General features: G+C 35.0%; 1 protein-coding gene across 21 annotated transcripts in view; it reads left to right on the top strand.

Annotated features, from left to right (window-relative positions):
- LDB3 (LIM domain binding 3) overlaps nucleotides 1–17,031 on the top strand; it is a 120,838-nt gene that overhangs the window by 88,314 nt on the left and 15,493 nt on the right. For 9 of the 21 annotated variants that reach the window (XM_082765249.1, XM_082765244.1, XM_082765250.1 and 6 more), the window contains 6 exons: nucleotides 1,730–1,765; nucleotides 3,457–3,663; nucleotides 7,272–7,442; nucleotides 9,027–9,134; nucleotides 13,833–13,880; nucleotides 16,648–16,775. In XM_082765249.1, the coding sequence (XP_082621375.1) occupies nucleotides 1,730–1,765; nucleotides 3,457–3,663; nucleotides 7,272–7,442; nucleotides 9,027–9,134; nucleotides 13,833–13,880; nucleotides 16,648–16,775 (698 nt within the window). The remainder of the gene's footprint in view (nucleotides 1–1,729; nucleotides 1,766–3,456; nucleotides 3,664–7,271; nucleotides 7,443–9,026; nucleotides 9,135–13,832; nucleotides 13,881–16,647; nucleotides 16,776–17,031) is intronic. The other 12 variants (XM_082765236.1, XM_082765241.1, XM_082765234.1 and 9 more) reach the window with 8 other exon arrangements.

The raw sequence follows: 17,031 nt of genomic DNA, 5'->3' as shown, positions 1-17,031 counted from the left end.
CTGCCCTACCCCTAACTGCCTGCCTTTTCCTCTTGCCTATATTTTTTTCATGAATATTTGGTAACACTGGAAATAAACAATGCCTTATTCTCTTTTGGCTGCAACTGTGTTTTTTAAGTCTGGTGCATGATTATGGCTCTGTGTATGGCTCTCTCCTGTCCTACCTGTACCCCCACCAGTTTCTAATGCATCCTCCCCCACTTTGTTTCTGCCTGGCTTTCCAACACAGGACATTCCAGTGAACTTGCGGCTTGGTTACCATACAGATAGCGTTTGGTTTCTCATTGCTTTAGAGTGGTGAACAATTCATCTTATTAGGTGGTATTTATGTTCTAGTCAGATTCTTCCATTCTGATGAGAGTAATATTCTTAGACACATCTGAGGCTCATTTCAGATCTACTTCTGTGTTTGAAAGTCTGGCTTCAATTCATTTATTTTGGGGTTACGTTTTAGTCAAGAACTTTTAAAAATTGGAAGGGTATCTATTGGAAGAGTATCTATGCCCAAATCTTTGCTGATGGACTGGTGTTTATAACTTTACTGCTGCTAAACTAAGGGAAATGTGTGTATGTATGCATGTGTACATAAATAAACACAGACCAATATATAAACTACTAATAATAATGCAGAAAATACTAAGAACAGTCTTTGAAACGTAATTTAAGGCAATGGTTGGCACTCAACAAAACAAGTTAAATAAATTATTGTATTTCTTCTACTGAAGAACTTTTCAGAAAGGAGGTTCAGTTGGTCAAATGAGGTTAAATTCACTTTGTGTCTTGTAATTTTAGATCCCAGTTATGGATCTAATATGGCATATTTTAACTTTAAGCATGCTGAAATTTCAGCACAACGTATTGACTAAGAAAAGATGTAACCCACCGTATTGCTAAATATTGAGACTTATCTCAGTTATTTAACTCAATTGGATTTCAAACAGGAGTCTAGAGTTTAAGGATTATAGTGTTCACAAAAATACCCATTTGTTGTCTTCTTCCATAACTATGCAGTTGCTTGCACTTAAACTGATCATTTATTTCTGTAGGCGTGTGTGAGTGTTTACAGGATAACAGCTCAATGTTCTATCGCTGAAATTGAGGTGGACTTACTTCTCACTTCTGAAGGGATGACTTTTCTTGTTTCTAATCAAACTTAGAACTGAGAAAACTAGTACTTATTTGGGCAGGACAGAGAACTTTTAAGTGAGGCCAGACATATACAGTCCATCAGATGTGAGTCTTTGTTAACTATTTAATTCCTTATCACTTCATAGTATTGGATCTTTGAGGACTGCCCAAGTCAGATTTTTACCACTTGGAGTTAGCATCAGATTATGTTTTGCTGGAATACAATTGTATTTTTCTTTTAAAAGAGAACTTTAAACAAAAGTCAAAATTACGCCTAAAATTATATATGTAGATAATGCCAGATTTGTAACTGTTAATTTCTCTTCATTTTTCTTTAATATTGAACAAGAGAAAAAGTTCACAGGAAGCTTGCAAATTCAGTGGGTTTTGCTTGGAGAGCTGAAAGTGTTTCTCTCAGCTTTATTTACAAGCAACCACTCTAGGATGCTTTTGGCAACCAAACATTTCTCCTCAATTCATCTTCCTTTGTCCTGTGTGGTTGGTTTTCTTTGTTGTTGTTTTTGTGTTTTGCTTTTGTTTTCCCCCCGCACCACTTAGAGTTGCATTTGTTTTATTCATATGGTATCCCCTCCTTTCACAGAGACAAGGAAAATGTTGCAGCAGCATCAGAAAACAGGTAATGTCTGCTCTGCGTGTTCTGTTTATTCCTATTCAATTTGTCTCAATTTTACTCATTGTTCTTACCTCAAAGCCATATGAAATTTGTACAATTTGAGTGGGCAATTACGGATAGAGGTTGCAACTAAACAGGTTTTTGGGCATTTCTTTTTAATGTAGAGTTCAAATTTCTGTGAGATGGTAGCAAACTATGAAACAGGGGAGGGTGGATCGAGTAGCTCAACTTATAAGCCTGAAAAATTAGAAGCTTTTATCAGGTCTTGTTGAAATGGAATGTTGCGTGTTTGATAGGGTTTTAAGAACAATTTCCATTTTAAACTTTGTCTAGGTTGTTCAAGATGCTTTTAAGATCTAAGAAAGAGTCTTTTGGGTATTATGAGAACATTTTTATATCTGATTCTTGCATATGTTATTTTATCCTTGGTGGACTTTGAGGTTCAAAACACACCACTGTAAGTAACTTCCCTCAATTCAAAAGTGGTTTTCTACCAAAGAATCCCAGCACACTTTGCAGTTACATATAGAAACATATCTATAAAGGTACACACAAGTACTGGAACAAAGTAAATTAGTCTGATCGGTTATTTAATGGAGCAAAGAAATGCCTCTTATTAGTTCATGCCATGAAACAAATTTTACCTCACTGCTTTTCTGTCTTGTTCATCCCTCCATAAACAGTGCACAACTACTTTGTTTTTAAGACTTCTCGCATTTGAACAAAGGTCACCCAGAACTAAAATCCAAGTGTAAGCATTATCCTCACTAATGACACGAGCAATGGTAACTGGTACTTGGAACGCTAGGTAAAATAAGAATTCTGTCAGAAGAATTAAATAAACCCCTTGATTACTGCATAACAAGTGTATATAAATTAAATTGAAAACTGAAGTAACACGTTAGCATTTCAGTAGCTGTTTGACTTTTGCAAAACCATCTACAGGACTGTGCAGCTGCTCCACTGAAATCTCTTCTTTTGGATTTTACCAGGAACAGTTTCTGATGTATGACTGGTGTTAGTGTCACACTACATTGCCTTAATCTTGCATGGTTTGTCACACCATAGCTTTTCTCTACATCCGTTATCATCACAGCTTTGCTATGTGTCTTATTTTGGTATGCCTAGCAATATGGTTTCCAGATTTAACGCAAGGTACTTTTTTGGGTTCTTAAATCCTTTCCTGGTCTTAAGCTGTAATGAACTATCAAGCTTTGTCACAATTTCAAATGCAGTACCATGATGATCTCCTATGGTGTAAGGAATTTAGGGATACAAAAAGAGGACACTGCTGGGTACTTACAGATTTAAATCTTCCAGGAAAAAGAGAAGACAGAAAAATTAAGCCTTCATTATTAGACCCAGACTTGACTTTTCAGTTAAGAGGTTCAGCACCTTTGTTCGTCTTCTTGTGTGGCCCTCCTGCCCCAGCTTTGCCTGCTGCATACAAATAATAACTGCTGTCTTAAAGGGGCAGGTATTAGTGTTCTAAGGTGCTACTTTATTTGGCATGGGTGGTAGAGAACACCAAGTATCTCTGAAAACAACAAAAACCAAACAACCCTTTTTCTGTTAAAGCAACCAGCTTCTTCTATGGCTGGAATTCTCCCTCTCCCTCAAAAACTTGCTGTTATCTAGGTGACATGATAACAAATATCTCATTTACAAATTCCCTTGTAATTTTTGTTACCCAGGCCTTCAGCTACTACACATGCGCCACAGTATGTGACCTCAAGTATTTGGCATCCTCCTCAGTCATGCACCAAGGATGCCAGCACTGACAATGCTAAGCCAGTGGCCTCCAAGGGGTCTGTGAGGCTTGGAGCGGGTACAAGTCAGAGGGAAGCCAGTTTCATCACTACTGGCCAGAAAATCCCTCTAACTTCATCCAGTAATCGAAGGTACACTGTGACGTGTAACTGCGTAACTGACCTGGTTTGGAGCTTTGGAATGGTTTGGTAATAACAATCTCTAACTCCTCCAGACAGAAATGCCCATGGCCTAAAAGGCAGATGCGTAAGTTCCATAAATTCCAGCAACCTCAAGTTCCCATGGATTTTACATGTTAAAGTGACACTCTTAAGGATTTCATCTAGAATATACAGGCTAGAGCCATTAAGCACCTTCTGCAGAAAAGCAGCAGTTGATACTATTCACTGTATTTCTACAAGCATTCACATATTCAAATGCAAAATTCTTCCACAGTCTTTCTCTAAATATCTTCTCCAGCACTTTTTTCTAAAAATGCTAATGTAAAACAGATAAGTTTTGCCTATTCGTTTTGATTTTGACCCTTATATTTTCAATTTTATACAAGACATCTGTTGGATGACTTGAAACAAAAAGGACTTCATGCATTATATAAAGGAGACTAAGTGCAGCTGTAATAATCTATTCAATTGTTATTTGGACAGAAAGTCACATAATTTAGGACTCTACTGAGATCACCAAGAGTCATCTGCAATTTATTTTTAATGTTTGAGTGCATTTGTTCCTCTGTTTCCTCATTATGGTTGTTAACCATTATTATCCTCTTAACCTCTACTGATCTGTGTTACTTTTCATGAGTGAAAATCGGTCAAGTAGAGTATGTGTTTGTGTTCATCCACTTAACTTACTCACATCATGCATTTTATGTTTGTTAGAAATACAGAGATGTTTCAGAAAATACATTTCCTTTGATTTTCCCTAAAATGCAAAATACTGTAAAGATTAAAAGCATACAGAATACCTGTTTAAAATAGAAAACAAACTTAATAATGAAGCTGTTAAAATAGGTGACTTTTTTATAAAATGGCATTCACGTTTACAAACTACCAAAATTCTTCCATGCCTGAATAACTTAAAAAAATAATAATAATAAATTGAAATTCTAGAAAGGTGATTTGGGGAAAAAATATTTAATATCTACATAAAATATCTAATTAGCATTCATGGTTGGTCAATTAAAAACAGTCAAGTTAGTCTGAATTCTTTCTATAAAAGAGAATTAGTTACCAAATGTACACATTACATGTAATAAGATCACCCTGAGTTTTAAGGTTTTTATATATTTCATTTATATCTATTCTACTTCCTTTTTCTGTTAAACAGTTAATGTGTTCTGCCCTGCAGGAATGTGATCAAGCCTCTAACATTTTACTCACATTAAAAATCTATTACAGCATGTAAGATAAAATTTCTTTCTATTTCCCTTATTTTTTTAAGGTATTTCAGTATATTTGCATTTAGTTCATATGTGTTTGTCCAGTTGACATCTGTCTCCACACAGGTCCATATCTACATACATTCTCCTCTTTCCCTCTTTCCTCTTTTTTTTTTTTTTTTTTTTTTTCTTTCTTTCTTCTTTAATGTGTATCAATGAGTATGTGTTTTGGTTAACATTTTGGAGATTGTTACGACATATAAGTACCCTCACTATTTTCTTCTATTTAAGGTATGAAGTTTTGATTCTTTTGATATCTGTAACAATTTTCATTTCAGTGAAAATAGACAAAATAGGTGAAATCACTGTTTTTTTTTAGGACATGCATGAAATTCCATTATAAAATGGAATATAATATTGTACAGTTTGTCCTTTCATGTTTGCTCAGTCAAAGATGTGTAAGTACAAAATTTAGAGTCAACATCATGTAATGTGAAAATTCCAGTGCCTGTTGTTGCTGGTGGGGGGAATTGTGAGAGTATTCCTTTACCTTAAAACTCAGGAATAGACTAGCCCATGATCCATAGCTGTGATGTGTACGATACAGTTACTTTGCTACATAGCTATCTAACTGATGCAGTATTAATGACGTGGAAAAATTTACAACATAATGCAAATGCATCAAGAGGGAGAGTTAATCTCTAATTTAAATGCAGATTATGATGAACAAACTTTTGCAAAAGTGAGGCAAAAGTTTTTCACATAATGACTTGAAATCCAGAATTGCAAACAAGGTTAGTATTTTCAAAAGTTCACTTGCTATGTTTAATTGATAGATGTAGCAAAAATGCTTCCTTTTCAGCTAATCAAACAGTAAAATACTTAGCTGAAATAAGAGACACCATCACTTAGACTACCAAACCCACAGAACAAGGTGTCATATGAGAGGAGGACAGGGGAAATGGGACAGTCCCTTGAAGAGCAAGAGGTGTCCTGAATTCTGAAGTACTAAACGCTCGTTCTAGCTCCTGAGGAGTGCAACTTGTAAGATCAGTGTTTCTGAGAGAAGCAAAAGAAAATATTAGACAGAATGGCTGAAAGACAGAACTCCCCACTCCCCCACCGAGAACTTTTAAATGACATAGTAATTTTTATTTGTTTTATTGACAACTAAATAATGAATATACATATTACTCTCCTTTTGTTAATATCCAATTCATTGACACAATCAGCAAAGACCTAGAATCTTGTAAATCTGTCAAAATATATATATTTTTTTCATTGGATATTAAGAAGAGCTAGTGGGAGACGAACTGAACCTCACAAAAGATTGTTTCAATTTTTAACTCTGTTATCTTTCAAGGTTGTTTAATGGATCAACTTTACCCAATTTGTCTGTCTGTAACAGATGAATAATACTTTCCAATCTGAGTGACAGTGTAAGGCTAAAATACGTTAACGAGCACTGCATGCTCACATAGCAAGCAGTGCAAGACCTTAGCAAAATGGCCACAGGATACAAGACTAGACTTTGTTTATTTAAATCTATTTTGCAATCAAAGATAACATGATAACAGAGAAGTATAAATGTTTATTTTATCTGTGCCACAAGAGGACCCCAAGGATAACTCATGCTCATCACCCAAGTGGTTTTAAACCTAAGACAGTAAAATGTTATGCTACTTTTTTTTTTTCTTACATACTCTTCTTATGTGTAAAAAGGTGAGGTGTCTCATCATTTGATAGGTTGGCCAGCATAACATGGGGTGAATTTAGGGCAGAGATGAGCTAACAAACAGTGGACTCTTAAACACATCTTTCCAGTACCTATAGGGCAGAAAACTGACGGAAGTCAGCACAGAAGCGTGCTGACTATATCTCTAGACTTTCAGAACCTGCAGGAAACCTGCTGCTACAAAACTGTAATAATATTCCTTAAACTGCTTTTCTTCATCTAATTAGGAGGTTTACTCTTTAATGTAAACTTCAGCTCCTGGAGTAAATATCGCATGAAATTTATCCTAACTCAAAGAGTTTGTGACAGGGTCTATACAACTATCAAAGTACTGCACACCACGCTCCCTGTCTCTGGCTTCAGTAGGAAGAGGACTTCAGTGTTGTATAAGATCTGGGATAAATTTCAGTCAGGACCAAAAACTGCATTACAGTCTTAACTGCTCATATGAAAAGGCCTAACAAATGTCTTTTTTATTCCCCCCCCCCCCAATAATTGTGCTTTTCTTTCAGTAACACAGCCTGCTACTATGTTTGCAGATTCAGCTGCAAACATAGGTTTCATGCTCTACATTTAAATATGCACCTTTTTAAGATGCTTCTTGTTTTATTTAATTTAACTCTAATTAGTATCCCTGTTGAGCATGCTCCGGTGTCTACCAGCTCTGCCTCTGCGCCTGCACCACATGCTTCAGCACATCAGCCTGCTACTGCTGCTCAAAATACAGCCAGTCTGATGACACCGCCAGCAACCACTCCCACCTCAGTAGTGCAAGAGTCTTTCTCATCCTCCTTCCAAAGGTAACGCTTTGTTGCTTTTTCCTTTTGCAGATGTACTCCTGTATGGCTCTGGAAATGCTGCATACACATTCTAAACTTACGAATGTTGTATGTACATGCTGTAGCCTTTTTATATGCTTTTAGTTTTTTGTTTTGTTTTGCTTTCTTATTTTAAAGTACATTAATGTTTGCGAAGAACTTGCAAAATAAAACTGGCCTAATTTTTTTTTAAAATAGCATTGTCTGGTATATACCTTACATTTTCAAAAAAAAACAAGTTTGGGGTTAAAACCAAGTGTTTTTTTTCACTGCTTGTAATGAAACCAAAACAACATCTCACAGCTTCTTTTAATAGTGTTTCTAAAGTACGACATGAAATGGAAAATTCAAAAAAACTAAGTAATTTACTCATGTGATGGAGCTTATCATATTGTAGCAGATGTCAGTAGAACAGGGTGCACAGTGACCAGTAAAACCACACATCTTATGATTGAGTGCAATTCATCTCTAATAGTTTGATCTACTTTCTTTTTTTTTTTTTTCTAATGCAATTCAGTTATAGAGCTAATGTGAGTTTCTAGGAGTTATAGTGGTATATCAAAAGCAATAAGTCTCAGTCTGTGAAGAAATAGATGGGAATTATGCTGCCGTCACATTACAGCAGTTTTGGGGATAGTACGAGTGAATTTTTGCTGTATATTATTTGTTCTTCTTTGGGTTTTGCTACATTAATATTCCTAAAATGTTTATATTTTATCCTGCTTTAAAAAATCCTAGGAAAAACACACAATCAGTAATACAAACTACTTTAAATAAGTGAGATCTAAGATGTAGTCTGCCATATCTTAGAATTCTGTTAATAGATTTGGAAGTGTTCTTAGCTCTATTTCTTGTTTAATTTTGTCTATTTCACTTAAATTATATACGAATACCAACTACTTAGTTTTTCACTTCAGTCATTTTTTTCCAAATCATCACCTACTGGATTCCAGAGTTTTTATTTCAGTGCAAGAAAACCAGTCGTCCAGCCAGCAAAGGAGGTTTGAATAACGTATTATACTGTAATTCAGAACTGTGCTGAAAGGCGTGTCACCTGAAATAATGATATGGCTAAAGCAATTTTATCCTGTTGTTGAAACTGTAACATGAAATAAAAAGAATTATCTAATACATGCCTCAAAAACAAATGCCTCTATTCAACTAATCATGCCATAAGTTTTAAGGAGAATCTTTTATCTGGTATTGCTTTCATATTAAAATGTTTAGCTTGAATTCAGACTCAAACATCCTCAGGTCTTGCAGGTAAAAATACGTATTGTTGGCAAAAGTCCTGTCCTGAAATATTGTCTGTCTTAGTTTTCAATACATTCTGTTTTTAAGATCTTTTACATTATGTGTGCATTTTGTCTTGTGTTTGTAGGGTTGTTGCTTGGTTGTGCTATTCTGTAAGTCTGCAGATGTACACTACAGAAAACCGGTTCCTGGTAACTATGCAGCAGTCCTCTTGTACCTGAACTCCGACAAAGCTTGGTTCTGATATCATGATTTTTGTCCCTGTGAAATTATTTTGTACATACTTTCATGCTTTTACTGTGTCTTCTGCAGAGTGCTTGCAGCCCCCAGCTCTCTTTCACAACCTAAGCCTTTCCTTGGGTCCAAGAATATGTCATTAGCAGCTTCCACTATTTCATCTGCTATCTCATCTCAGTCTAGGTATATCTACAAAGCTCTTTTCTGTTTCTTTTTAATAAATTTGTTTTGATTCTGTATTACTCTCTCAATTTTAAGGTTTTTTGCTTCTTAAGAGATTGGTTTTGTGAAGAACATTGAAAAGCTTGATGTGTTTAATGGAATAGTCTTCTTGCTTGATCATTCACATTAAACCCCAGCCAGTAAACACCTAAGGTTTAGTCTTAGGATATGTAACCACAACATCTTTTTAGATCAAAGGTATTTCAGTTGATTAATTTGTCCTGTTTTTGCCATCTTAAAATGAAAAGATGTGTCAGTAAGGCCAGGCAGGAATGACAAACTTTTTTTTTTTTTTTCTCCTCATGGTCAAGACACGGGATCATAGTTTAAGCATCTGATGCACTCTCAAAGGACCACAGATCTCCTTTTATTACAGTCTTAGTTGTGGCTAATGAAAGACTACTGATAGGCAAAGATAGGATCTATCACAAGAAAGAATGCTGCTGTACTGTCCCACTGCTAAACTTTTTCTTAGCTTTCATTAACACTTTGTCAAGACTAACAGAGGAAAAATCAGTAGATTTTAAGGTTCATTATTTGAACAGTCTTCACAAATAATGAAAAAGTGAGTCAGCGATACATTTGAAGTGGTCATTATCCCAAGTCTTTTTTACCTTAAAACAAAATGTAGTTAGGAATCACCCAAAAGTGTTGCTTGAAATGAACAAAGCATATAAGTTTGAAGGCTACGCATTAGAGGTAAGATAATCTTATTCAAGAGTATCATAAAAACAGCAGTTAAGCACTATGCACTGTTACATCCTTGAAAGCATTTTGGTTGGCTTCACATCACTGAAACCAATGCAAAAATGAAATGCTACAGAACAGAAGATCAGGAGAATTGTGAGTTTTAGGATGTAAGCATGGCTTTTTGTTTCTATAATTCCCTGTATGAAGCTGCTAAAAGGTAAGAAGTAAAACTAACTGTTGATGCAATTCCATATATTCGGGTGGAAGTACAATACTCATATCTTCAGTTCTAATTACATCATGAATTTGGTGAATGTCACAAAGAGTGTTACCCAGAATGGAAGGACAGAATGGAACAGAAGATTTTGCAAGGGTTTTTACTGCCAGTGACATCTAGTTTAATGTATGAGCTTGCAAAATTCCCAAGAGATTAGTTATGTAGGTAATTCATTATTTGTGGGTATCCATCTTAAAATACTGTAAGAGGACCTAATTTTCAAATTATGAGTGCTCAGTGCATTTCAGAAGTAATTCTTACACTGTCTTTGTGCTCAGTTTTGTGCTCAGATTAGGCTCTTATATGTCATTAGGTATTATTTTATCTGATGTTTGTTTAACTACCAAATCTCTTCCAGTCAGTTGGAATTATCACATAGCTTTATGATAATAGGGTCCTACATACTACATAGCTCTTCTAGGAGTCTGTTAAAAGCCTTTAATAAGAAAAAAAAAAAAGACCCATGCTTATTGATCAACAATAATAACTGTGTGTATTTGAGCTTGTTTATAACACTGGTGTGCAAAATCCATTTATTTTTTTCTGAGCTCCAGAAGAGACTCAGTTTTAGTATTTCTCCAAGCTAAGGACTGAAATGTCCATCAGTGAGAACATGAAATGAAATTCAAGTTGACTATTTTGGCTAGTCAGTGGATATCTATTTACTTCATCACTCTATATCATAGGACCCGTATAAATCTTGATATTATAGGTGTATTTTTACATATCTGCATAAGAGATTTCCTTTGTGTTTTACTACCTTAAGTGAGAATTACACAAAAGAGCTAGTAATAGGTCTTACATAGTAGCCTGCATGTAGTAATACAGCATGTAGCACTTCTTATTTCTGCAGTAATTTCATTGAGATAACTTCATAACAGGCTCTAGCTCTTTTAAGAATAATTATTAGATAATGAAAAACTTTTACTTAGTCAACAACTTTGTAGCAATCCAGAAAGATAAAATCACAGATGCGTTCATTGCATATATCACTTTCAGGGATCCATCAGTAAACTGCAATAAAGTTTATTTTATTGCATACCCTAGATTAGAAAGGTTTTTTTTACGCTTCAGTGGAAAAAAAAAAAAGTATTATTCATAATTTGTGTGTCTAAGTATCTTGTACGTATCTTAAGTATCTTGAATGAGAGAACATATTTCTAACTATAACAACTAATAAATTAGAGCAAGTATAACACTATTTCTTCATTCAGAATTATCCATTCCACTTTAATTACACATGCCTTTCATTCAGCAAAGGGAAGCAATATGAGGCCTTGAAGCTATAAAATCATTTGTAATTATTAATTCATTTCTAGTTACGTATCAGTATTAAGAGGACAGAGCCAGGCATTGCAAACTGAAAAGAGAGATTCTGACTAGCTAAGGAAAACACCTTAAGCCACCCTTCAAGTCGAGCAGGGCAACAGGTTGTACAGAGAGGCAGAGCGGTCTCCATTTTTGAAAGTTTTTGATACTACACTGGATAAAACCTTGAGCAGCCTGGTCTGACCTCAGAGCTGGCATTGCTTTGAGCAAGAGCTTGGATGAGAGACCTCCTGAGGTCCTTCCCAACCTGAAAGCCCCTGAGAATCTATGAAAAACAGGTGTCCAATGTTTTAATCAGACTACTAAAAGCTACTGCTCATAGCCAGCAATTATCTAAGTCAGAGATATAAAATCTACAGCAATCAGCTTTGTATTCCAGTGCCCTAAAATCTTACTTGCTAATGGATGACAGAGGTATCATGCTGACATATATTTTGTTATACAACGACGTTGTGATCAGCAGGTATGTATTATTCTCTTAGGTAGTATCTTTCCGGGTAGTTCAGTAATGCAACAAGCCTTAGGACATAAAGGCAAATCAGAAACTTGTAAGACTTGTTAAAAATTGCTTCCCTGACAATCAGGTACATGATGCAAATTTACATTCTGTTGGAAAGTTATGTTGCAGCTGAAATTTGTTCTTTATCTTTGTGCACTAGTTTCATATTTGTTTATTTTAAAATCTGCCACATATTAATAGCTAGTGTGGTCTATCTGAGGGCCTAAAAGGTGTTTCTAAATTCATTTAAAACTTAAATTGTTGAGCATTTGATAGTTTTCATTTAGAAATCAAGCAATGCATTAGCATGAAAAAATACAGATTTAAAAGGTTCGGTTTCACCTTGACATATACCATTGGAGCATTAGTGCAGTTCATATTTTATTTTGAACTAGGATAATCTTATGGATAATCTTATTTACAACAGTATACCTGTCCTGTAAAATTTGTTCAGGTAGAATGAGTCTAAGGATGTCCCAGCACTGATCCCATAGTTTTGTTTTTTCTTCCTTCAGATACCTTAGAAAATGTCTATCAAGAAAATGCAGGAGGATTTCTTGATCAATGTCCTTAGCTATTTTAATCTTTTTTAAAGCTTGTTAGGTCAGTTTTATCTACTTTTATTTTTTACTTTTGCTTTTTTGAGCAAGGCTGTATATATACATAACGACTAACATGGGTAAAATCTTCATAATCTTCTTGAAGAAGGATGTTTTTAGTCATTAATTTTTAACTGATCACATTTCCCTTACTTTTAAACCCGCAATGTTAATCTTTTCCACTTACAATCTTGCTTACAAAGAAGAAAGCACAGCAGGAGTCTTTTAAATAAGCCACAAAGCTCTTTATGTGATTGGTGATTCCATTGGGAGGGTAAAAGCAGGGCAACCAGTGAGACCAGCACTCTGGGAATATAAAAACAGGAGAAGCAATGGAGAGTCAGGATTACGGTTGGGGGGAAAAAAAAAAAAAGTGGGGGGTAGCTCTTGTGATTCTAGGGTCTGAATCCAAGCACTGTGTCTGGGGTAAAGGGAAGAAAAAACAATTCTCCAAAGCATAGAAAGTAACTGGTACCTGATGGGGTCCTACTGTTATTTTTGGCAAATGGGGCCTGTGTTCCTGTGTGATATGATCGCTGCCACACAACTGTGCATTTAGACAGGACTCGTGTTCATTCTGAACCCTCTTGTTTCTCAGATCATATGTTGTGCAAAATCTTCAGTACTTGCATTTACATAAATGAATCATTTGTTCTGTAATGATACAGTTTCCCCAAGGAAAAAAATCTACCTGTTCTCCCAGAGCTATGATCAACACACAAACAGTAGAAGGGTACTGCAATGGAGAAACGGATCGTGATAGCTTAATGCTGCCATTTCAACTGTTTTCTGCTTGTCCTTTCTGCGGGGTTATCCTCGTTGACTCATAACTCCCTAGGAAACTTAGCTGAACATTGAACATTCATTCATTCAAGTTTTGCTGATACATGAATTAAGCTTTTGATACTGACAAAAAGAAACTTAATTTTCTGTGATAATACAAATTGATAGTGAATGTCAAAGACTCAGTGGTTGAATCAGAATTCCACAACTAAAAAGTAAACAAAACTGGGTGACAGCAGCTTGTGGAGCAATATACTCAGCTCATTTACTTGTTACCCTTATTGAGGTTTCAGTATGATTCCCTGGTTAAGTTAAGCAAAATGTAATGTAATCCTGATCTTGTATCATTATAAATATGTACATGTTGCTTACTATAGCATTTACTAAGAGTAGCTCCTATTCATGAAGAAATTCACTGTAGGACAAGATATCCCAGTTTTCTTGGTATATTTTTTTCAAATACAACTTTTGTCTCATTTTAGTTTCAACCGGCATTCTTCCACCTCCATCAGCTACCAGTCAAAGAAGAGGTATAAAAACGTTTTGTGCAGCTACTCTACCTTGAAAGCACTTAACAGTTTATTGCTGCTAATAGGCATCTAGCGAAGTATTAACATGAAAATCTGCTTAGAAATGTTTACTTTCTTACAACTAATAGTTTTCAGAGCCAGTATTTAATTCATTGCCTGTCACATGCCATGGGCTGCTACAGATAAATTCAGTAAAGGTGCTTTCACTGCTTTTTATATGTCATTGCTTCCTGTTACATGAGGGCATCTTCAACACTTAGGACATCTTTTTTCTTTCTTTCTTCTTTCATTTTTTTTTTTTTTTTAATGATATGCTATTTCCTTTTCTTCAGCAAAATTTTGATAAATATTTTAACTTCACTAAAACCCTTAATGATGTAGTATAACACTTTATTTCTCTGACAACCCTTTTTATCTTCCTTATTGTATTTAATATGCATCATATATTTGTAAAATATTTCAGTAGTTGGCTTCTAATTTTGTCATGAATTTGATACTAAGAATACAATTCTTTTTGGTATTGTTTTTGTCTTTTTAACTTATTTTCCCTACACATACAAGGAAATCTGGTAGCATGGTTTTATTATGCTATTAGCTTTATAAACAAAAAACAAAACATTTTTCTTCATGGCAGTCTAAGTATCACTAATCTGGCTCAGAACTTCTTGTGTTTTGTGCGTTAAGAGATGTTGAAATGAGTCTTTACACCAATGGACCTGCACCCCTGGCAGTAGGCTTTCCTGATTGTGTGTCATTTTCATATTAAGGCTGTATGACACACATGACTTAAATCTTTTAATCCACATAGTAAATGTCGATCACTGATCCTGTAAAGGTAAGTATGTGTGTTTGTTCTTTTTTTTTTTTTTTTTTTTTTTTTTTTTGTTTTTGTTTTTGTTTTTTGTTTTTGTTTTTTGTTTTGTTTTGTTTTTTTACTGGTTTTCTGTCTAGTTTACCTTGAACAACAGATTTTTAAACAAGGGAAAATCTTTAGATACTGCATATTTAGCTAAAGACATTTTAATAGATATGTGTGATGTGAGCGTACGTGAAGTATCACTCTTCCTCTCTGTGCTACAGTGGGAGGAATGATTCTCTGTCCAGTGACCCCAGGTACAGTCTGTTCTTATGCGTTATAGATATGGAGGGATCAATAGGAAGTAGATGTTATGAATGGAAAGTAAAAAGTCTTACTGTGCTTTGGTTGTTACAAAATCTTGGCACAGTGCACAACAGAATTTACATTAAATCCAAAATCAGTGAAATAGTTCATCTTGGAGAGCCCGTTGGGCCCAAATGGTCCCAAATCTGGCCCTAAGTCCTAGACTAGGTATTGAAATAAAGAGCTTTCATCATTATAGCAATAGCAGTCTTTCCAGGTCTAAATAAATAAGCAAAATAAATTGGCTTGAGGCAGCGATGCTCAGCATACTAGATCTGTAGTATCAGCACTGTCAGAGCAGAAAAAAATGGTGTTTTCAGGATAGTTTTGTTATTAAAAAAAATTAAAAATCAAATCAAAATATTATGTTTGTAAGATTTTTTAACCATTACTGGAAGGAATTTGCTGGTTTTGTCACAGTTAAAAAATTATAACATGCTCTCCAGACTTTGTTTCCATTGTCAGAGAAAGTACAAGCAAAGATTAATCATTGATCTTGCAAAGCAGAACTTTTTTTTTATTCTTATGCTTGTGAACTGTCTGTTACAGCCAAAGGTAGTATAAAAATAAATGCTAAAATCTCAGCACAAATAGATAGGTATCTAGCTTATTGAGACAGTGAAACAGAAAGGAAAAACGATAAAGATATGTTACCAGGGTAAGTATAAAAGATGTTAAACACTAAATGGTTTCTTTTACTGCAGGGATCTCAGTATCTATCTGTTGCCTCTTCCGTGTTCTTCCTTATTGCATTCTCTCTTGCTTGCTTTGTTTGTTATGCTCTTTTAGCAGTCAATTAATCAAAATTATTACAAATAGAATCATCAAATAGAGCCATCCTAAGTAAAAAGCAAATAGAAGAGGCGTATGACTTCTATGTGCTAATATAATCAAACTCAGAATGATTATTTGATCCGTAAAATGAAGAAAAATGATTCCTTATTAATGTTTGGAACCCCGAGCAAAGGTTTTTAGTCAAGGAATGCAGAAATCACATCACAGTATTGCGTATCATGTGCTTTTCAGTTAGCTGAATCCAAGCATTAGAAAATTTAACATAAATTAATCTCAGTCCAAATATGGAAAAGTTTCAGGAATCTTTTTTTTAAAGAGCAGTCTAATCTTTTTGAAATGAGTACTATGTTTATATAACCAGTAGTTAGTAATTAAATTCCATAAATTGTGCTTCTGAGCCAGTATCTTTTTAAGTCAATGAGGAATCCCCCATTGATTTATCTTGGACAAGAACAGGCTTGTTGGTTTGTAAGGGGCCAGAAAACCAAAACTTTTTGTGCATGTTCCTGACGTCCTATCCATTCTTAAACTGAGAATGTCTAATAAATTTGTCTTATTCCTTCAGTAAGCTGTCTTCTCTGACAACAGCAACTTGGCATTATTTAAAACCCTTATCCAGTTATTTTTTCTTTCTGAAGAACTGTCCAAGCCTTTCTTAGCAATGATTAATGAATCTCAAAGTATTCTCTCTGTAGCTCTCAAGGACGATACCTTTGGCATACTATGGAAGCTTCCAGATCTCTTGATTTCCTAATCAGTAACTTCTGCTGTTTATATATAAAGTTGCTCATACCTTCATTTTGCTTTTAGAAACACAACCCAGTCATATACACCAATGCCTGTTTCTGCAAGCTATGGTGAAAGTCCTGCTGCTTCTGCTGCTTCGAAACCAAGAGTTATCACTACTGCCAGCATAAAGCCCTCTGTCTACCAGCCAGGTAAGGAGACTTCTGAGTAATGAAATATATGTGCATTTCTTTTAGAAAAAGAATATGTGCATTTTTGCAATAGTACACACACACATCTAAAAAGATTTATATAGATGGAACCAAATGCTGCTGGATTGCTAGATTTGCTTCAGATCAAGGATTACATTATATCATGCTTTAGAGTGGAAAATGTGAAACGAAGGAGGAAGAAAAAGAAAAGCAAGGGAAAAGTTTCTAAGAACAATGTGTGACCCAACTTTTCCAA

The sequence above is a fragment of the Aythya marila genome (genome assembly GCF_965140915.1).
Source record: "Aythya marila genome assembly, chromosome: 7".
Taxonomy (NCBI): Eukaryota; Metazoa; Chordata; class Aves; order Anseriformes; family Anatidae; genus Aythya; species Aythya marila.
Note: the sequence above shows the minus strand (reverse complement) of the source record. Positions and strands in the feature narration are given on the sequence as shown.